A 22,780-nucleotide genomic window follows, 5' to 3' on the forward strand; every position below is an offset into this window, starting at 1 on the left:
CCGGAGGACAGTCTCCTCTCCTCCAGACCGTGGGTACCATCCGCAAATGTTCTGCTTACTTTCCGCATGGTGTGCACAGCCACATGCGGAACAATGCATTCCTATGGGTGCGGGATCGCCGCGATTCCGCAAATTAATGAGCATGCTGCGGTTTTTACCGCGAAGCGATTCCGCCGCGGTAAAAACCGCAGCATTAGCACAGCATTGCGGAATCCCATAGGAATGCATGGGATGCTTATTTTTCGCGGCAAAATCGCGCGGTTAAAACCGCCGCGGAAACGCGAAAAAAACGCCACGTGTGAACTCAGCCTTAATCTTGTTTTCCCTTTAACTCTAGCAGTTCTGAGATGAGTGCAGGCATTCCTTCCCAGTGCCTCTTTCTTTTAATGTTTAGACGAGAAACTTCACTACTGAGCCTGTACATAAAGTGCAGCACAGATTCATCTCAACTAAAAGCCGAGATCCTTAGATCAGGAACAGAACAGACATTTATGGGATATTTCATAACTTTCAGAATCCCTAATTATTATGGAAAAATATTCAGCACATACTGCATTGAACTTCTGTACCAAATTTATAATATATATTGTCGGAGTGGGTCCACTTTATATAATCTCTGACTCCGACTCCACCAAAATGGACACTGACTCCGACTCCACAGGAATGCAAAGTGTTTATACGAATGGTGGAAGATTGGTGTCCTTGGCTGTTTGCTCTTCCCCTTTTTTTTTTTTTTGAATGTTTTATTCCCCAAAATGTAAATCTCCTCTATGACCGATTTGCAATGTATTACAATTGGTAACAGTCTGTTATTTTTCTCAATAAACCTAAAAAAATAAAAATAAAAAAAACCCCAGTAAAAGAAGATCCTGAATTAATTCTGTCCTTTCAAGTTTTAAGAATTTTTTTTTAAGTTGCACAGCTTTCAATTTTGTAAAATTATGGGCCATATAAGGTACAGATCCAAGTTCCTCATATAGCCAAAGATAAGTCCTCCAAAGTCCCACAGAAGTTAGATCTTCCCAGTAATTCAGAAATATTACTGTATGACAACCAATAAAACAGCCAGAGAAAGTCCAAAAATATTCTGTATCACAAGAGTTGCATTTTTTTGCAGTAGGTGGGAGCCACTGGCTGAGGACCACTGTGATGCCGGATGGTTTTGAACTTTTTTTTAACTGAAGGAATCAGATACCACTAAAAAAAGAGCGTATAGCTCCTTGGTAGAAGAAAAAAAATGACTTCAGAACTTTTTTTGGGGGTAATTGTTGGATTTTTTGTTGGAACCTTTAATAATCATGTTTAATATTTTACTAATATTCTTTATGTTCCCATGCTGTGTTTCTCCTCCATACCGGTGTCTACTGACTGCTTATTTTAATTGTTCCCACAGATTCTAATTGAATTAGAAACTGCACTTTTAGATGATGAGCCACATTGGTACAAGCTTCAGACGCATGATGTGTCCTCATTGCCACTACCCCACCCGTCCCCATTTATGCAACGGAGGCAGATGCACGGGGAGAGCCCAACTAGAAGATTGCAAAGTAGGTCTTCAGGAGTAATTAGTGCATGCCTGGTACCTAGAGACCCATCCTTGACATTGCTTTTTTTGATTAAGAAAAAAGGAATCCTGCTTTTCTTTCATATGCTAATTACACTTTTTTTTGACTCTGAGCTAAAATAATGAATAAACGTTGGAGGGAAATGTTTAATCCAAGAATTAGGGGGTTTTGAACTTCATGTTGTGGTTGAACATTGAAAGTCTAAAGTAGATAAACGTTGTCTGAAGATGTCGTGTAGTTGACAAGCTGAAGTCGATATCTTCCTCGGTAACAGAGTGAAGGAAGAATCAGGCATGTTGGATGTTAACATGCCTCATCTTGAGATTTGTCATGAAGAATATCGTTTCCCTCTCCCTTTTGTTGATAGTTGGTTTGGGTGCCATAACAGTTGGCAAAACGCTTGTTTGGCTGACGGCTATTTTCAGCATGCCAGCTTCTAACCTCAAAGCTGACCGCGTAGTTACTATGCGGCCTCTGGAGAAGGGAGTCCAGAAGATATCAGACATATGGATCCCCTATGCACAGGGCTTACATACAGGTCACCCCCTTCCTTTGCTTCTAGGGGTATGTTATTTTTAACCAGCACAATGGAAGGGGAATATTTAAATCTTTCCTATGGAGGCCACTTCATTCCCATATATACCACTGTCCGACCCCCTCTCCACAGTATCAGCACGATGACTGATGGGCACTCGCCTGGTGGTAGATCTTTGACGTAAAGCCATCTAGCCAAGTAATACATTCAATTGTTTTAAAGCGGTTTTTCAATAATAAAAGCAGAGTTACTCACCCACCGGGAGTCCAGCGCTGCTACCTCTTGATGGGCTGCAGCGGTGGTATCATGCACATGGCCACTGCAGCCAAACACTGAGCTCAGAGGCTCTTACCACCTACATCATGTGCATTGCAGCTGCGATGTCACCGATGCAGCTTGTCAACGAAAACTGTGGGCAAGGGCAGGGAGCCATCGCTAGACCGGTGTACTGTAAGTATCTCTTAGTTTCTCTAGCACAAGCTGATGAGCATAACATTTGGAAAGTGGAAAAGCCCTTTAAGCACGCACCATTTCCCCGCGTATGTGCGCTGTGACGTAGGATATCATGTCTGTGTCACACTTCCATGCATGCTTTTCTTTACACGAGTACATTGAATAATTACAACCTTGTGACCTGTTTTTTTTTCTGGGAAATTCACCTCATTTTCTTCAGGTGTACTGTGCTGATCTGCCACATACCTATCATCCAGTGTGAACAGGTCTATCACTTTTCACGCACATATACCAGATTTAGAAAGTGATATAATATATGAATATTATATTTACCTTTTATATTTCATTTATTTGTTTCTCTTGTTTTTCTAATTCAAGGGACAGATCTCTCCTATGTTCCTAATATATCTTTAGGGAGGTTGGAGGTTAGTTTTTCCAACACCAAGTTACTATTCCCCTACATAGATATAAAAGAGAACATACAGGCTGCCTACAGCCACCACTAGAGGGAGACTGGGAGCTTAATGTATATAGGTATATTGTACCTGTCATGGCCCTTAACACTATTAACCTGTAGATTTAGGGTTACTATGCAGGTTACAATGATATCTGACTGCCTTACTGAAAGAAAAATTTCCTCCTGCCGGCTTTCAGTTATAGAGGTGCACTGCAGCCGCTACAGTCGTCGCTCAGTTACACAATGTCAGTGAGATCTCCCAGGCACTTTGATTGACAGCTCGCTGTGCAGCGCATCTGTGCACAATGATGTCTTGCGCAATGACTGTTGCCATTTCTTGCCCGCCTTTATGACTGAAAGCTGGTGGCTTCTGGGAGGAAAATAACTTAATTTTATCCCAGTAGCTACGCTATCAATAAGGTGACAGGGCAGCGTGTTATCTTTTACATCTACACTCACTGGCCACTTTATTAGGTACACCTGTCCAACTGTGTGTTAAGACTTAATTTCTAATCAGCCAATCACATGGCGGCAACTCAGTGCATTTAGGCATGTAGACATGGTCAAGACAATCTCCTGCAGTTCAAACCGAGCATCAGTATGGGGAAGAAAGGTGATTTGAGTGCCTTTGAACGTGGCATGATTGTTGGTGCCAGAAGGGCTGGTCTGAGTATTTCAGAAACTGCTGATCTACTGGGATTTTCACGCACAACCATCTCTAGGGTTTACAGAGAATGGTCCGAAAAAGAAAAAAAATCCAGTGAGCGGCAGTTCTGTGGCCGGAAATGCCATGTTGATGCCAGAGGTCAGAGGAGAATGGGCAGACTGGTTCGAGCTGATAGAAAGGCAACAGTGACTCAAATTGCCACCCGTTACAACCAAGGTAGGCAGAAGAGCATCTCTGAACGCACAGTGCGTCGAACTTTGAGGCAGATGGGCTACAGCAGCAGAAGACCACACTGGGTACCACTCCTCTCAGCTAAGAACAGGAAACTGAGGCTACAATTTGCACAAGCTCATCGAAATTGGACAGTAGAAGATTGGAAAAACGTTGCCTGGTCTGATGAGTCTCGATTTCTGCTGCGACATTCGGATGGTAGGGTCAGAATTTGGCGTAAACAACATGAAAGCATGGATCCATCCTGCCTTGTATCAACGGTTCAGGCTGGTGGTGGTGGTGTCATGGTGTGGGGAATTTTTTCTGGGCACTCTTTGGGCCCCTTGGTACCAATTGAGCATCGTTGCAACGCCACAGCCTACCTGAGTATTGTTGCTGACCATGTCCATCCCTTTATGACCACAATGTACCCAACATCTGATGGTTACTTTCAGCAGGATAATGCGCCATGTCATAAAGCTCGAATCATCTCAGATTGGTTTCTTGAACATGACAATGAGTTTACTGTACTCAAATGGCCTCCTCAGTCACCAGATCTCAATCCAATAGAGCATCTTTGGGATGTGGTGGAACGGGAGATTCGCATCAGGGATGTGCAGCCGACAAATCTGCGCCAACTGTGTGATGCCATCATGTCAATATGGTCCAAAATCTCTGAGGAATGCTTCCAGCACCTTGTTGAATCTCTGCCACGAAGAATTGAGGCAGTTCTGAAGGCAAAAGGGGGTCCAACCCCTTACTAGCATGGTGTACCTAATAAAGTGGCCAGTGAGTGTACATCTGTGTAATGGAGTTGGACAAACTCTGATCACTAAAGAGATATTAGGAAATTATAAAATTAATAAAACTTGGACATTCGCTTTAGCATTTGCTTCCACTTGCAAGAGTCCTTAAATAAGCACTATTGTTAAAATTTATATCCTCGCCATCTTCATATTATACAGCACTGTGTACTTACAATTGCTCATTTTCCCTTCTACCCAGTTCATTCTTCTCTTTTCCATTAGGTCTATGACATCATGTGATTAAAAACTGACAAGCTGAATCCTTCTAAGCTCTATGTAGAAACAGGAGGTCAATTTTCCCTGTATGACCCACTGCAAAAGTCTATGGCCGGGGGAGGGGGGAGGGAGCAGCTGGGTCAGGAGTTAACGAGGGGGATGATAAATGTAGGAAAAGAGACTTCCTGTTTCTACATAGAGCAGAGAAAAGAGAAGAATTACTGGGCAGAAAGGCAAAATGAGCAATTGTAAGTACACAGTGCTGTATAATATGATGAATGCAATATATTAAGAGGATAAAAACTTTCATGGGAGGAGGAGGTCTTCTTTAAGACAGCCTACAAAAAAACTTCTTTTATGCAGATTCGGATAACCTCCACCACTGTTTTGATACGGATCATACAGGAAAGTTTTGTGTTGACAGGCATGATGTGATGGTGCTCTGCAGCTTTTAGTGTCACTTGACAATGTCAAGTCCTTGCCCTGCTTTTGGCACTGCACTTCTCTGACGATACCAGGCAATTTTGTAGCCGGAATTTCATGATTGAAGGGAACCTGTCGGTCTATTAATTCTGCCCAAACCATGGGCAGCATAAATCAGAGCCTGGCTACGCAATAGCGGCCAGTGATATTTGTCTCTGAAAACCTCTGGAGTTTCAGAGAAAACTTAAAACAAACTCCGATCACTAAAGAGATATTAGAATATTAATCATTTGGTGCGTGTCAGAGAAAAACACGTCTGACTTCAGCTGCACATTCAGGCTCTGATCTATGCTGCCTAGTTTGGGCAGACTGAGTCGACAGACTTTAAGAATATTAGCTAAACATAAGTGGCTTCTAAGCTCCTGCTTTTCCCCAGTCTATTTGCCTTCAGCTGTGTTGATATGAGAACATTTTCATTTGGAGTACAGATGACGGCAGTGATGGGTCAGCTCAGCACCTGTGTGTCACCGACCCATCACTGCCATCAGCTGTACTCCAAATGGCTACGTTCTGGTATCAATGCAACTGATAGCAAATAGACTGGGGAACAGCAGGGGTTTAGAAACCACTTGCATGCAACTTTCTTTTTACAGGAGTAGAAGCAAATCTCCTAAACTGACTGGCAAAGCTTCATAACTTTCCGTGCTGGATAAAATTATTAAAAAAAAAAAGGAAGTTTAGTTACTCTTTAACATTTAGGGACACCCTTGTGGGAACATTTTGACAGTGGCTTGTATAGCCACACTCCCTCTACGCCTCTTCCATGCCCCTGGATGTGCGTTTGGATGTTGATCTCCTCTTGATGACGAGCATCTTCCTTGGAAGTTTCATGAGGCTTTGGCAGCACCTGGGAGATATACCGGGTGCTGGAGAGCTCTTCTCTTTTTCTCGAAGCCTCCTGGACATTCCAAGAGAGTTCTCATGTTTTCTTATATGTCGGAGGGTTACCCTGCCACTTGTGAGGGACGAACGTCTTATCTGAGCATGCTCGGGTGTTATCCGAATATCTTGGGCGTGCTCGTAGATTATGCGGCTGCATGATTTGCGGCTGTGGGGATCCCTATCAAACAGGCAATCCCCACATGTGTTCAGTCTGTCTAACAGCCGCAAATCATTCAGCCGCTGGGACTCGAACATAATATATGAGCACGCCCAAGATATTCGGATAACACCCGAGCATTCTCAGCTGAGACGTTATACGTTATCCGAAGACGTTCACTCATCACTACCTGCCATGTCTTTACCCCATACAGCTACTCCCCTGCTCTCGGGCACCATACAGTCAGATCATTGATCCCTATAGTATAGCTGCTTGCTGTAAAAACTGGTGCTTGCTTTGATGTGCTTGTCAGTCAAGTCGAAGTATCAGTGTGCAGCACAATGACAGCACGTTTACTATAGAGACCTGGGGTCACTTATGTTCCATTGACTGGTCCGCAGTAGATGACAGTGTTTTCTTACCCTTAGATCCCGGCTATTGACTGTGTTGATCGACTTGTTGGTCTGAGCTTGCCAGATCAGCTGTCATCACAACCATCGTCGCTTTATTTTCCATTGCACAGTTTTTAGTACGTACACCGCTAAGCTGCTGCGTAGAGCATATTTACATGGGACTGCATGCTTTATAGAGTGCAATTATTTTTCTTTACCATTTTCAGAAAAGCTATGGTATGTAGCGGAGATATTTAGAATCAAATTATTCCAAAATTCCTAAATTTACCAATACAAAAAAATTGAGCAATGATTTTATAATGTCCAAAAAATGTAATGATAAAATTTACATATGATTACTATAATTAATTAATGATGTGTTATCTCTCCGCTACATATTTGATTTCATATTGATCTTCCCTTGACATCAGTTCATATTAATATTTGTTTTCCAGATAGAGGCCCATATTCATATAATTCAGGTAACTCCAGCATGCGAGAGATCATCATGCATGTCAGCATATGCACAGTATGGTATAACCTCAGCAGGCTGCCAGTTTATATCATTCGGTGGCCATATGTTCTATGTTATTGTCACAAATCCTTCCTTACTATGGTTCACCTTGCTTGCTTGATGCCTAGATCCCTAAGTACATATGTAAAAGGTTAAAATGTGCATTTTGAAGGAACACTCGGAGTAAAATTAATCCACTGCCTTATCCTCAGGCAGGCTCTTAGGGTAGGTGCACGCGATCAGTAAACGCTGCGGGTTGGACGCTACATACTTGTGCAGCATCCAACAACAGCGTCCAGATGTTACAGCGTAGTGGAGGGGATTTCAAGAACCCCCATGCCCACCAAGCGTCCAGAGACACCTGCGGCTCACCCGCGGAGACGGACATGTGGCGCGTCTTTACAGACCCCAGCATGTCTATGTATCTTGCAGAGACGCGAGTCTCCGCAAGGTAAATCTCACCCGTACAATGTACTGGACGCTGTGAAGCCATACGGTTCAGTGACCACATGCGGAACCACCTGTGTTCAATAGCCGGCAGCGGACAAGTGCTCCGTCCAATTACTGAACGTTTGCACCTAGCCTTAGGAGACAGGGAATGACACGTGGATTTATACGCCCCCTTAGAACCGGTATCCACCGGCCATGCATTTATCTGCTCCCTTAGAACCTGTGCTTGCCGTACATGCATTTATCCGCCCCATAGAACTTGTACCCCCGCATATGGATTTATCCACCCCCTTAGAACCTGTACGAACCAGCCTTGGATTTATCCGCTCCCTTAGAACCTGTACTACCCCCATGCACTTATCTGCCCCTTAGAACCTGTACCCTCGCCCATGGATTTATCCGCTCCCTTAGAACCTGTACCCCAGCCCATGGATTTATTCGCTCCCTTAGAACCTGTGCCCCAGCCCATGGATTTATTCGCTCCCTTAGAACCTGTACCCCAGCCCATGGATTTATCCGCTCCCTTAGAACCTGTACCCCAGCCCATGGATTTATCCGCTCCCTTAGAACCTGTACCCCAGCCCATGCATTTATTCGCTCCCTTAGAACCTGTACCCATCGCCCATTCATTTATTTTCTCCCTTAGAACCTGTACCTCACCCACTTACAACTTGTCCCCTGCCTATGCATTTATCCACCCACTTAGAACCTGTACCTCCCGCCCATGGATTTATCCAACCCCCTTAGAACACCTAATTTATGCAGAGTCTTCATTTAAAGGGCAAGTAATCTAAAATGCAAACTCATGTGAATATTTTGTAAAATCTTGTAAAAATAGCAGTATCTGATGGCTTCCCTTCTTTCCTTCGATCCCTGGTCCCTTACAGATCATGCTGGTCTTTATCAATATGAATTGCAATATGTTATAGATCTTAGTGATGTTCAGGGAATCCATTCCTGTTGGACACAGACAATAACTAAACCCCAAATTTTATGTCTCACAAGGAAACACCAGAACCAGTTTTAATATGAAGTCTATTAGCCTTTCAGTATTTTGGGAGTCTATGGGAATAACATACAGACTAAACGGGTAGTCATGGTCCAGTGACTGCTGTGTCACAACGGTTACTTCTAGATGATTATTTTTTTTGTTATGAGCCTAATGTCCCATTTAGACAGGCCGATCCAAGCTGTAAAACGAGCGCCCATGGATGATCTGTTTACACAAGCTATAAAAGCAATAAATGGGGACAGGACAACCACTAAATGATCTTTCTGTCTCCATACAGTATCTAGTTCTCGGCAGCACACCTCCTGTTTACATGGGACAATGTGCTGCCGATAAGGATGATTTCTATGCACACATGAAAACCGTTGCGTCTGACGAAAGAGCTCGTTTGGCTTATCTAGATGCTACAAACACTCGATTATTGTCAGTGTAAATAGGTCGTAATTCAGGGATCTAATCTAAATATCTTTTAACCTGTATCTCAAAGAGGTGCAAGACTCAAACCATCATTACGTCAACTAATCAAAGAGCCAAACCAGGTGGTAGATGGAGCAGGCGCAGTCACATCTCCGTTAAAATCACCACTGTACTGAAGTTCTGGAATATTACAAGTAGTAGTGGTTATAGATTTCCTATGCACCCATTGGTATGGAAAATAGACCACTATTGGGCGTACACTTTGCAAGCTTCCATACCTTTTTGTGGATTCCATTGCAGCTATGCCCACTTCTCTCTTTGGGACCAGTTAATTCCTGAGATTCAGGGGGTCCCGTCTGCTGAATAAAAAGAGTCAATTGTAGGAGAGAAAAAACACACACAAAAAAAGAAAACTTTCCCTTGCAGTCATTTGTCATAATATATAGTGGACAATTACCTTTCTAATTAATTAGTATCATGTTAAAATAGGTGTATAACAAAAGTATTAGAACCAACACACCAGAGCATGGCAATATGCATAGTATTAACAACTGAGACACACCCAATGCGATAAATACCAGCAAACAATATATGGTGCACTAGCGTCTCATAAAACTATTATTTTTAATGAAATTATTAAAAATGATTAAAGGTTAAAAAAAAAAGCAGAGTAGCATAATGGAGGACCACATGTATAACACAGATATGCATTATACAAAGTATGCTTTTCCAATAACTAGTTATATATAGCAGGCACTTGTCAGTGACTACAAATTATACCATAGTGGCGACTAGAGTTGAGCGACTTTTGGTTTTTTAGGGTCGCGTTTCGTTTCGTGAAACCCGACTTTTCCAAAAGTCGGGTCGAGCAAGATCGTCCGATTATAGGGAAAAGTCGGGGTCGTCCCGAAACACGAAACCCAATGTAAGTCAATGGGGAATAAAAGTCGGCAGTGAGAGGAGGACAGGAAACACACCTACAGTGCCCATTTGAATGCCAAAAGCATCAATTCTTCTTTCTTAAGCTTGTCAACCTTAATTAACTTCATAATACAAGTTACGCACTGAAAAATGGGGGTTATTTGGCTAAAGTTGTGGGGGGGGAGGGCTGGCTGCAGGTTTTCATGTGCCCTGGGCGAAAGAGCGCCCCTTTAACACATACCACAACTCATCATGCTCCGATACGGCAGAGAAATAGCGGTATAGTACAATGAAAAATACCTCACTTTTTACATCTCATGACGAGGCCCATCTATTTCTCCATACAGAATCATTGGTCCCATATAATGTTTGAAACAGTATATGATGAGCTCCACATAATGCTACAGTATATGTTGGTCCCCATGGATGAAGCTCCACTGTCTTATGGGCCCAAATAATGCTCCAAACATAATGGGCCCCATTTCTAATGCTCTAGTGTATAATGGGCCCTGTAAATGCTGCTCCAGTGTCTGATGTCCACCTTTGGAATGTTCCAGTGTATGGTGGGCCCCATCTATCATTCTCCAGAGTATAGTGCTCCCCAAAAATTGCTGTCCCAACATTGAAAACAATCAAATAAGTCTCCTCGCTAGGGAATCCCTGTACTTGTCTGGACAGGTGCTGTAGCTTGCTTAACAGCTCGCCAGCCGTTCTCACGCCCAGTATGGATTACACGTGATTGCACAAAGGTGAGAAAGGGTACCGTATCCCCAGATAACATGTATGGATAGCGTACACATTCAAAATATATGTCTCAGGAGGCAGGCTCAGACGGTGTTAGGCCCAGTATGGATTGCACGTGATTGCACAAAGGTTAGAAAGGGTACCGTATCCCTGGATAACATGTATGGATAGCGTACACATTCAAAATATATGTCTATACAGCATGAGGCAGGCTCAGACGGTGTTAGGCCCAGTATGGATTGCACGTGATTGCACAAAGGTTAGAAAGGGTACCGTATCCCCGGATAACATGTATGGATAGCGTACACATTCAAAATATATGTCTCAGGAGGCAGGCTCAGACGGTGTTAGGCCCAGTATGGATTGCACGTGATTGCACCAAGGTTAGAAAGGGTACCGTATCCCTGGATAACATGTATGGATAGCATACACATTCAAAATATATGTCTATACAGCATGAGGCAGGCTCAGACGGTGTTAGGCTCAGTATGGATTGCACGTGATTGCACAAAGGTTAGAAAGGGTACCGTATCCCTGGATAACATGTATGGATAGCGTACACATTCAAAATATATGTCTATACAGCATGAGGCAGGCTCAGATGGTGTTAGGCCCAGTATGGATTGCACGTGATTGCACAAAGGTTAGAAAGGGTACCGTATCCCCAGATAACATGTATGGATAGCGTACACATTCAAAATATATGTCTCAGGAGGCAGGCTCAGACGGTGTCAGGCACAGTATGGATTTGACGGCCCAGATTACACAGCGGAGGAGCAGGGAGAGGTAAAGATTGCAAATGCTGGGGCCCTGCCCAAGCAAGGGGGGCCCACTCGTGGGCGTCGGTACTGGCACTGGGCCCCTCATAGTACAGCGGTGTGTCTGACGGCGGGTGTGCACCACCACCGTCAGAGACACTTGATTGCACTATGAGGGACCCTGTGCCAGTGCCCGCGCCCAAGAGTCGGCCTACCCACCTGTCCAGGGCAACGGCACTCGCACGGTGTCGTGCGGTAGGTGGTGACCCCGGCCATGGGGGGGAGGCAGCACAGTTAGGGAGTTTTAGAAAGTGGCATATGTTGATGTTGGACATTCAGCTGATGCAAAAGGCGAAATAGGTGAAGTACCAGGAAGAGGTGGACCAAAGCAGGCCATTTTTCTGTCACCCTATGTGTCATCAGGGGAAGGTGGGACAAAATCCTTGGAAACCCATGCGTGGTTCATTTTAATGAAGGTTAGATCATCCACATTTTGGGTTGACAGACAGGTCCTTTTTTCTGTCAGGATTGATCCAGCTGCACTGAAGACTCTTTCCGATAGCACACTTGCAGCTGGGCAAGCGAGCTCCTGTAAGGCATATTGGGCCAATTCAGGCCAGGTGTCCAGTTTAGCGGCCCAATAGTCAAAGGGGAATGACCTGTGTGGGAGAACATCGATATGGGAGGAAAAGTAGTTTGTAACCATAGTTGACAACTGCTGTCTCCTGTCACTTTCCATCGATGCAGTATTACCAGTTGTGTGAGCGGTATTTGAAAAATCAGTCCACAACATTGTCATGAAACCCCTGTCTCCAACGCCACTTCTGCTGTGTGCACCACGAACACCTCTGCCAAGCTGCCCCCGGCCCGTACGGCTCGTGTGAGAACCATCACCGCTGCTGTGTGCTGGGAATGCCTCAAGCAACCGATTTACCAGAGTTGCTTGTTTATTAGCCAATATTAGGTCAAGGTTCTCCTGTGGCATGATGTTTTGTAATTTGCCTTTATAGCGTGGATCCAGGATGCTGGCCAACCAGTAGTCGTCATCGTTCATCATTTTGGCAATGCGGGGGTCCCTTTTTAGGATCCGCAAGGCATAATCTGACATGTGGGCCAATGTTCCCGGTGTCAATGATGCACTGCGAGTGCTGGGTGGAGGAGCACTTTCTGGCAAATCCACATCCCTCCAGTCACGCACAAACCCTGTACCAGACCTTGCCACGCCAACATTTTCACTTGCCCCACGAGATGCATCCTCCTCCCCTAAGTAATCATCCCCATCATCCTCCTCCTCCTCCATCATCCATCCTTCTTCCTCCACCTCGTCCAGGAGAGGTCCCTGAGCAGACAATGGCTGAATGTCATCAAGGATTCCCTCCTCCTCTTCCTCCTCATCAACATTGGCTGCAGACGCCTGCTCCTTAAGGTGCGTCAAAGTTTGCATGAGCAGACGCATAAGTGGGATGCTCATGCTTAGGATGGCGTCGTCTGCGCTTACCAGCCGTGTGCATTCCTCAAAACACTGAAGGACTTTACAAAGGTCTTTCAGCTTCGACCACTGCACACCTGTCAACTCCATGTCTGCTCTCAAAGTGCCTGGCCGTGTATCCTCCCACAAATGCATTATGGCCTGCCTCTGCTCGCACAGCCGCTCCACCATGTGCAGGGTGGAGTTCCACCTTGTTGCAATGTCGATAATGAGGCGGTGGTTGGGAAGGTGGAGCAATCGCTGCAGCTTCTGCATACGAACGGAGTGTACAGGCGACCGGCGGATGTGCGCGCACAGTCTTCGCACCTTCTGGAGCAGGGCTGTTAACTCCGGATAATTTTTGAGGAAGCACTGCACCACCAGGTTCAAGGTGTGAGCCAAGCAAGGTATGTGTCTGAGTTTTGAAAGGGCTATGGCTGCCACAAAATTACGGCCGTTATCACTAACTACCTTGCCTGCCTCATGATGTACACTGCCCAGCCATGACTCAGTTTGTCGCTTCAAGTACTCGGCCAGCACCTCGGCGGTATGTCTGTCGCCCAAACACATCATCTGCAACACAGCCTGCTGACGCTTTCCACTAGCTGCTCGATAGGGGGACACATCGTGTGCAACAGTGGCAGCTGCAGATGGAGTGCTCGTACGACTGCGCTCTGTGGACGAGCTTTCGCTTCTGGAGGAGGAGGAGGAGGGTGGAACGCCTACAGCCAACTGTTTCCTGTACCGTGGGCTAGGCAGCACTGTCCCACCACCGCTGTCCCCTGTGGACCCTGCATCCACCACATTAACCCAGTGCGCAGTGATGGACATGTAACGGCCCTGGCCATGCCGACTGGACCATGCATCAGTTGTGAGGTGCACCTTTCCGCTCACTGACTGCTTGAGTGCATGGACAATGCGGTCTTTCACATGATGGTGGAGGGCTGGGATGGCTTTGCGAGAGAAGAAGTGGCGACTGGGTAGGTCATAGCGTGGTACTGCATAGGCCATGAGTTCGCGGAAAGCTGTGCTTTCCACCAACCGAAAGGGCATCATCTCAAACGAGATTAGTTTGGCAATGTGGGCGTTCAAACCCAGTGTACGCGGATGAGAGACTGAGTACTTTCTTGACCTACTCATAGTGTCTGGGAGGGTGAGCTGGACTTGAGAGCTGCATATGGTGGAAGTAGCGGTGGACAGGGCGGACTGAAAGAGGGTTGATGATGGTGATGGAGTTGGTGTTCTTTCTGATGGCCTAGAATCAGTCTTTCGTTGATATAACAGTGGGATTCCCTGACTGCTGTGGTCTTGCAACGACACCTCAACATTTGCTGCTGTGCTAACCGGTGGGCTTACAGTGGGGGAAACAATGTAGCGTTGCTGACTACCTTCGTTGTGATCAGTTGCACATGTGGCACTTGAGGATTGGTGTTGTGTCCACGCTTGCAAGTGCATGCTGGTTAAATGTCTAAGCATGCAACTGGTATTCAAATTTTTCAGATTTTTCCCTCGGCTAAAGGTCTTTGCGCACTTCTTACAGATAACCTTGGCCTGATCATGAGGATTTTGTTCAAAAAAGTGCCACACTGCACTCTTCCTACTTTGGCAGACATTTTGCGGCCTAGCACGCTGTGATCTTTTGACCCTCTGGACAAGCTGTCCAGCAACTCTTTTGATGTTTGGAACCTGTCTTTGGAGTGCTCCGGGCCTGCCAGATAACAGCTGTTGCGATGTCGATGTCTGCTGTGGATGCTCCTCATCTGAGCTATTGGAAGCAGCACCCTCTTCCCCCAATGGATGCCAATCTGGGTCAACAACTGGGTCATCCATCACCTCCTCTTCTATGTCATGTGCACCTTCCTCTGTGTCACCGTGTATGGTGGTATAGTGTGCGGGAAGGGGCACCTGAGTCTCATCAGGGTCAGAATCTGGCTCTGTACACTGCGAGGACAATGTAGTGCTCTGAGTGAATGTACCAGCAGAATCATCCATCAGCGGCTGTGCATCAGTGCACTCCATGTCAGATTCATCTTGGCCTGGGTAATTCACCATTTCACTTGATAATCCAGGCATGGTATGTGAAAACAGCTCCATGGAGTAATCAGTAGTATGGCCTGCGTCATCCTTCAATCTTGGTTGGGGTGAAGGACACAAGGAAAGGTGTGGTTCATGAACATGAGCCTCCAATGACGACTCAGTGCTTTTACTTTTTACAACTGAAGAAGAGGAGGCGATAGAGCTGGAGGCTGAGTCAGCAATGTAAGACAAAACTTTTTCCTGATGCTCTGGCTTTAAAAGCGGTTTGCCAACTCCTAGAAAACTAAGCGTTCGAGGCCTTATGTAGCCAGACGATGACGCAGGGTCAGCACCTCCTGCATTCGGTCCTATTTTGCTCTTGCCACTACCATCAGATCCAACACCATCATTACCAGCTGCCAACCCCCGCCCAATTCCACGGCCTCTTCCACCAGCCTTCCTCATTTTTGGTAGAAATGTAGACAAAATCCAACAAACTATATAGTAATGTAAAACAAGGTACAAGGTGTCTATAGGACAGGGGAGATTTTGAATTTCTGCACACACTTTTGGACACTGGACACTTTTGGATTGTGTGAGGCCCACTGATATCTGAGCGCTATGTGACAGGCTCGATGGCACAGCTGTGACAAAAGTGACTAGAGGATAAGGGAGATTTTGAATCTCTGCACACACTTTTGGACACTGGACACTTTTGGATTGTGTGAGGCCCACTGATATCTGAGCGCTATGTGACAGGCTCGATGGCACAGCTGTGACAAAAGTGACTAGAGGATAAGGGAGATCTTGAATTTCTGCACACACTTGTGGACAGTGGACACTTTTGGATTGTGTGAGGCCCACTGATATCTGAGCGCTATGTGACAGGCTCGATGGCACAGCTGTGACAAAAAGTGACTAGAGGATAAGGGAGATTTTGAATTTCTGCACACACTTGTGGACAGTGGACACTTTTGGATTGTGTGAGGCCCACTGATATCTGAGCGCTATGTGACAGGCTCGATGGCACACCTGTGACAAAAGTGACTAGAGGATAAGGGAGATTTTGAATCTCTGCACACACTTTTGGACACTGGACACTTTTGGATTGTGTGAGGCCCAATGAATATCTGAGCGCTATGTGACAGGCTCGATGGCACAGCTGTGACAAAAGTGACTAGAGGATAAGGGAGATTGGATTGCTTTTAAAAAAGCAGTTTGCGGAGCAGTGGGTAAACAGCAATGCCAGCCTGTCAGGAAGCCTTAAAAGGCAGCCCAACAACCAACACCACTGATGCACCACTATATAGCCTCCCCTTGCACTGCACACACAGTGACTGGTGTGTTGTGCAGGCCAAATCGCTAGCAGCAGAAGCAGTTTTTTTGTCTTCTTCCCTGCCTAACGCTCTCCCTACAGAATCAGCAGCAACCTCTCCCTATACTGAGATCGGCAGAAGTAAGATGGCGGTCGGCGTGCACGCCCTTTTATACCCCCTGTGACGCCCACCAAAGCAAGCCAATCACTTGCATGCCCTTCTGAAAGATGGTGGTGACCCCTGCCTATGTCATCACGTTGCCCACAGTGTCCGTGGATCCTGATTGGCTGAAAAAGAGCGCAAAACAAACTTTTGAAACGCGACTTTGGCGCGTAAGTCGCCGACCTCGTGGCCGACCTCATCCTAGGGTCGGGTTTCGTTTCATGAAACCCAACTTTGCCAAAAGTCGGCGACTTTTGAATTTTTTCGACCCGTTTCGCTCAACTCTAGTGGCGACGTAAGTGTTCAAAATAAACAATAGTAATGCACTTACATTTTAGAATGGGAAAGACTGATATGACATGTGGTCCTAGTGCCCCAACCCGTGTTTCACCCTAGGTTCATCGGGGGGCATGCACCCCTGACGAAGCTAAGGTGAAACTCTCGTTGGGACGCCAAGACCACATGTCTTTGTGTTACTTTGCTTTTTTTTTTTTTACCTTTTTAATCTTTTTTTAACCATTTCAATAAAAATCATAGTTTTATGAGATTTTACATATGTTGTTTGTTGGAATTTATAGCTAAAGTATGCAGCACCTAATAGTATTCAATTATATCTACTATTATATATATAATTATTATTTTACGGTACGACGTCTATTCATGTATGCAGTCCTTATGGCTCAATGCTACAAGTACTTCATGTGCCGCCATATGTTGCTCACATAAGGCTCCATATTACAGATGTAATATATGGCTTTAGGTATAAATAGGCACAGTAGCGCTCTATAAAGGTTAAACGTCATTATTTTTCATCTCCATGTAACTAAAGTGCACGGGGTTATAACAAGCTCATATAAATAAATAATGAGTGTATTAAACTATTCTATTGAACCCCGTAAATTGGAATTATAGGTCACACATAACATAACACGTCTGCTCAGGGTGTTCCTGCTGATTGTGTTTCCTCTAATAACAGGTTTTGACTTCTCCCCTACTAATTTTCTACATTGCTACCCTACGTTCCTTAGTATTTTCTCATAGTCTTTAGTTTTCAATTGTTTTTTTTTTTATATATATCTAAGAAACTTTTGATTTACAAGATATAAGTGGAAATTAGATTTGAAGAACTGTTCACTGAAAATTCTTTGCAGGATCCAAGAGAATAAGTGACAGTGAAGTGTCAGACTATGACTGCGATGATGGAGTCGGGGTTGTGTCAGGTAGGAATTCTAAAACTTGCTAATCTGCTTTTCTTAAAGTGCATTGAATGAGCTAGATGTTTAGCCGGAGCTTCATCCCTTCAGATTTCATATGTGAGAGGTCATGTATAAGATTAGGTAAAGGAGAGTAAGTCGTAGGAGAGCGGGTTCTCCAGTAAATGCAAAAAATTTATACACACATCTGTTTTAAAAGAGGCTCCATGTTCGGCCCGTCGGACTCTGAGCACGTCTTATTCTCATCCGTTTTGTGTATCATACTTGGCCATTGAAGTCTTTGAGGGGGCCCTTTACAAAACTGATCAAAACAGAAGACAATGGGCCGGTTCACTAAAGGGAATCTGTCAGTAGAATCAACCCTCCCAAAATGTCTACATTGGCTTGTAGGTCATAGAAAGATGAATAAAATTATACCTTGATGTCTGCGATCTGATGTTTTATTCCAGAGAAATCCACACTTTTCTTACTATGTAAATGAGCTGTTAAGATCTATGGGCGGGGCATAGATCTCCCTGATAATCTGCCTCCCAGAGCTTTTTTTTAATGAAAGGGGGCTTTACAAGGGTAAGCTATGTAATGGCTGACTGTCTTCTCTCCTGATCTTCATGTCTCACACTGATGAGCCATTACATTTATAATGGTCTCTGGAGGCAGATTCTTAGGGAGATCTTAACTTTTCATTTACATATTAAGAAACACTTAATTTCTAAGATCTCAAAGGTCCTAGAAATATAATATAATTTTTTTTAATTCACTTTATGTCGCTTTCCTCATATACAGGCATTGCAGGACCTTAGGTATCCATGGTTGCAACCACTAGCAACTAGCTGTCACTTCATCAGTGGACGTAACCATGGATACCCAAGGTCCTGCAATGCTTGTACATGAGGAAAGAGACTTAAAGTGAATAAAAACAAAACTATACTACATTTTTAATTGGAGATATTTACTAATAATAATATTATTATTATTATTATTATTATTATTATTATTTCACCTGCTACATATTGGGACGGGATCTTGGATATGGGATCATCCCTTTAAATCTCTCTGGAATAAGGATTTCCGATTGCAGATATCAAGATATCATTTTATTCAGCTTTCTATGACCTACACCTCTCTGTGATGGCACAGACAAAAGTCTGATGATAAGTTGATCTTTGACAGTATTTGTCATATTATTTGTACCAGTTGAGGTCCAGCCAAGGTGATTGATCAATGCAGAGATCGATCAATCAGCGATTTATAGTTGTAGGTAATGTTTTTGTCCAGAGCGGCCATAAAGGAGGATGTATGTGAAACCTGTCATATATTATCCTCATTCTCCACGCCCAGTATGTAATATAAGCCTGGCTTCCCTCTCCCATACTTCTACGCTCTTTGTGTCTTCACTTACAATAACTCAACCTTAACACATAATTTTTTTCCACTTTTCACAGATTTTCGGCACAACGGTCGTGATATGCAAAGTTCAACCTTATCCGTACCAGAGCAGGTCATGTCATCGAATCACTGTTCTCGGACAGGATCCCTCCATGTAGATAGTATAGGTCGGACTAGATCCTGGTCTCCTAGTGTTCCACCGCCTCAAAGGTACTGCCTGTTGCTTAAACAAAAAAAAAAATCCACCTTTTCTCTCATTTCTTGCTATGGTTTTTTTTTTTTTGGAATAACGTATCTTTGCCTGAAATCACTTGACCCTATTTTTTACGCAGGCCTCTATGGTTGTGGTTGCTGTATTTTCTAACATTACATTGATTAAAATTCAATAAAGAGCCTCATTGTGTTAAAAAATAAAATATATGATAGGTGGTTATTGAATATCCTGCACTGTACGGTGTGAGATGTCACTGCAGACTACATTTCTCCTCTTGGTTACCATTCTAAAAATATGTTAACCCTCCCAATGATTTCCAGCCGTGCTCCTCAACTTATTCCAACCAACTCTGCAACAACCAAAGGCTGGATTCTAGGAAGGTAGACGAGGACATCAATGGTCATCAATAGTAACTTCATAGTGGAAATGGTTATACCCGAAGGCCTGGACCTGTCGTTTCTTCCATAAATCTTAATTCTGAAATGGAACAATTCTGCGCCACTTTTCTGCGGACTCCGCATCGTGGTGTTTCTTTGTTCTTCCTCTTAGTAACGTCTGACTAAGTTGGGGAGGTGTTCCCAAAATGTTTGAAACTGTCCAATATGAGATGACAAATTGGGACATTCCCCCTTTTGATGGTAACAGCCAATAAAGCGCCATGGAATAAATGGTGCGATAATAATAAATAATAATAATAATTGTCAGTTTATTAAAAAGATTTGTCGGAAGAATAATAGAGGAATGGCACAATGCAGAATTATGAGAAAAGATAGACCAGCGTTGTTATGGATTAAATGGGGGAATGCAGGTATTTACTACGTTCAGATGTTTCCATCGTTCTGGCCATACAAGGTGAAATTGCTGCTCCTAAATAGAGAAAACTTCACTTTTTTTTTTATCAGACTTAAAGAGTATGAGTCATCAGAAAATGATGAATTGTTTAAATCTGATTTTTATGTTGAATAATATATATACTGTGTGTGTATATATATATATATATATATATATACAGTGCCTACAAGTAGTATTCAACCCCCTGCAGATTTAGCAGGTTTGATAAGATGCAAATAAGTTAGAGCCTTCAAACTTCACACAAGAGCAGGATTTATTAACAGATGCATAAATCTTACAAACCAAAAAGTTATGTTGCCCAGTTAAATTTTAATAAATTTTAAACATACAAGTGTGGGTCAATTATTATTCAACCCCTAGGTTTAATATTTTGTGGAATAACCCTTGTTTGCAATTACAGCTAATAATCGTCTTTTATAAGACCTGATCAGGCCGGCACAGGTCTCTGGGGTTATCTTGGCCCACTCCTCCATGCAGATCTTCTCCAAGTTATCTAGGTTCTTTGGGTGTCTCATGTGGACTTTAATCTTGAGCTCCTTCCACAAGTTTTCAATTGGGTTAAGGTCAGGAGACTGACTAGGCCACTCCAACACCTTGATTTTTTGCCTCTTGAACCAGGCCTTGGTTTTCTTGGCTGTGTGATTTGGGTCGTTGTCTTGTTGGAAGATGAAATGACGACCCATCTTAAGATCCTTGATGGAGGAGCGGAGGTTCTTGGCCAAAATCTCCAGGTAGGCCGTGCTATCCATCTTCCCATGGATGCGGACCAGATGGCCAGGCCCCTTGGCTGAGAAACAGCCCCACAGCATGATGCTGCCACCACCATGCTTGACTGTAGGGATGGTATTCTTGGGGTCGTATGCAGTGCCATCCAGTCTCCAAACGTCACGTGTGTGGTTGGCACCAAAGATCTCGATCTTGGTCTCATCAGACCAGAGAACCTTGAACCAGTCTGTCTCAGAGTCCTCCAAGTGATCATGAGCAAACTGTAGACGAGCCTTGACATGACGCTTTGAAAGTAAAGGTACCTTACGGGCTCGTCTGGAACGGAGACCATTGCGGTGGAGTACGTTACTTATGGTATTGACTGAAACCAATGTCCCCCACTGCCATAAGATCTTCCCGGAGCTCCTTCCTTGTTGTCCTTGGGTTAGCCTTGACTCTTCGGACAAGCCTGGCCTCGGCACGGGAGGAAACTTTCAAAGGCTGTCCAGGCCGTGGAAGGCTAACAGTAGTTCCATAAGCCTTCCACTTCCGGATGATGCTCCCAACAGTGGAGACAGGTAGGCCCAACTCCTTGGAAAGGGTTTTGTACCCCTTGCCAGCCTTGTGACCCTCCACGATCTTGTCTCTGATGGCCTTGGAATGCTCCTTTGTCTTTCCCATGTTGACCATGTATGAGTGCTGTTCACAAGTTTGGGGAGGGTCTTAAATAGTCAGAAAATGCTGGAAAAAGAGATAATTAATCCAAACATGTGAAGCTCATTGTTCTTTGTGCCTGAAATACTTCTTAATACTTTAGGGGAACCAAACAGAATTCTGGTGGTTTGAGGGGTTGAATAATAAATGACCCTCTGAATAAACTTTTCACAATTTAAAAAAAAATTAAACAAAGAAATAACATTCTTTTTTGTTGCAGTGCATTTCACACTTCCAGGCTGATCTACAGTCCAAATGTCACAATGCCAAGTTAATTCTGAATGTGTAAACCTGCTAAATCTGCAGGGGGTTGAATACTACTTGTAGGCACTGTATATATATATATATATTTAGGTATATTGGACAATAATATACAAAATGTAAAAGAAATGTATTTTGTTATTTTTCATGTTAGTATCTAATATACCTATAGTAAATATAAAAAAAAATATATATATATATACTTTTTTCTTTATGCAACATAAAAGTCAGATTTACGCAATCTACCATTAAAAAAATAATAAATAATAAACTAAATATTTTGAAGAAAATTAATTTTTTTCTTTAGAACGCATTATCACCCTAAATATATATGTGTGTACATATATACTGTATATGTGTATATAATATAAAATCATATCATTATCTAAAATGCCTATATAAAAACATTTCTAAACTCGCGCACACTGGCCACTGGGCCTTATGCCTGTCTCATACTTTGTTCTGAATAGAAGGTTTTTCAGCAGTCTCATTATCATCACAGACAGGATTATAATCACAGAAAACATCAGTATACATAAAATCCACCATTCACAATTAGAGATGAGTGAACCTGAACTGTAAAGTCTGGTGCGGAGTCCAGGGAGGAGGGAGAGAGGGGGAGAGAGGGGGAGAGGTTTTTCAGCTCCAAAGTTTGGGTCACCGTTGATTTCTATGGGATTCAGGTTCAAGTTCGGGTACAGTTCTGGTACCCAAACTGAACTTTGCGACTAGAGTTCGGTCGGCCTAGATGAACCCAAACTTCCACGTGTTCACTCATCCCTATTCACAATTGTGGATGTAACAGCTCACCTCCTCCCCCTCCCTTCACAATGACC

At 43.9% G+C, this 22,780-nt stretch overlaps 1 protein-coding gene across 50 annotated transcripts in view; it reads left to right on the forward strand.

Annotated features, from left to right (window-relative positions):
* The window catches only part of RIMS2 (regulating synaptic membrane exocytosis 2), a 657,506-nt gene that overhangs the window by 448,634 nt on the left and 186,092 nt on the right, over positions 1 to 22,780 (forward strand). For 29 of the 50 annotated variants that reach the window (XM_073590129.1, XM_073590133.1, XM_073590143.1 and 26 more), the window contains 3 exons: positions 1,394 to 1,547; positions 17,750 to 17,818; positions 19,255 to 19,408. In XM_073590129.1, coding sequence (XP_073446230.1) covers positions 1,394 to 1,547; positions 17,750 to 17,818; positions 19,255 to 19,408 — 377 coding nt within the window. Of the gene's footprint in view, positions 1 to 1,393; positions 1,548 to 7,278; positions 7,306 to 17,749; positions 17,819 to 19,254; positions 19,409 to 22,780 lie in introns of all 50 variants that reach the window. The other 21 variants (XM_073590110.1, XM_073590159.1, XM_073590111.1 and 18 more) reach the window with 1 other exon arrangement.

The sequence above is a fragment of the Dendrobates tinctorius genome, unplaced genomic scaffold, assembly GCF_039654945.1.
Source record: "Dendrobates tinctorius isolate UK_male_01 unplaced genomic scaffold, ASM3965494v1 ptg000116l, whole genome shotgun sequence".
NCBI lineage: Eukaryota > Metazoa > Chordata > Amphibia > Anura > Dendrobatidae > Dendrobates > Dendrobates tinctorius.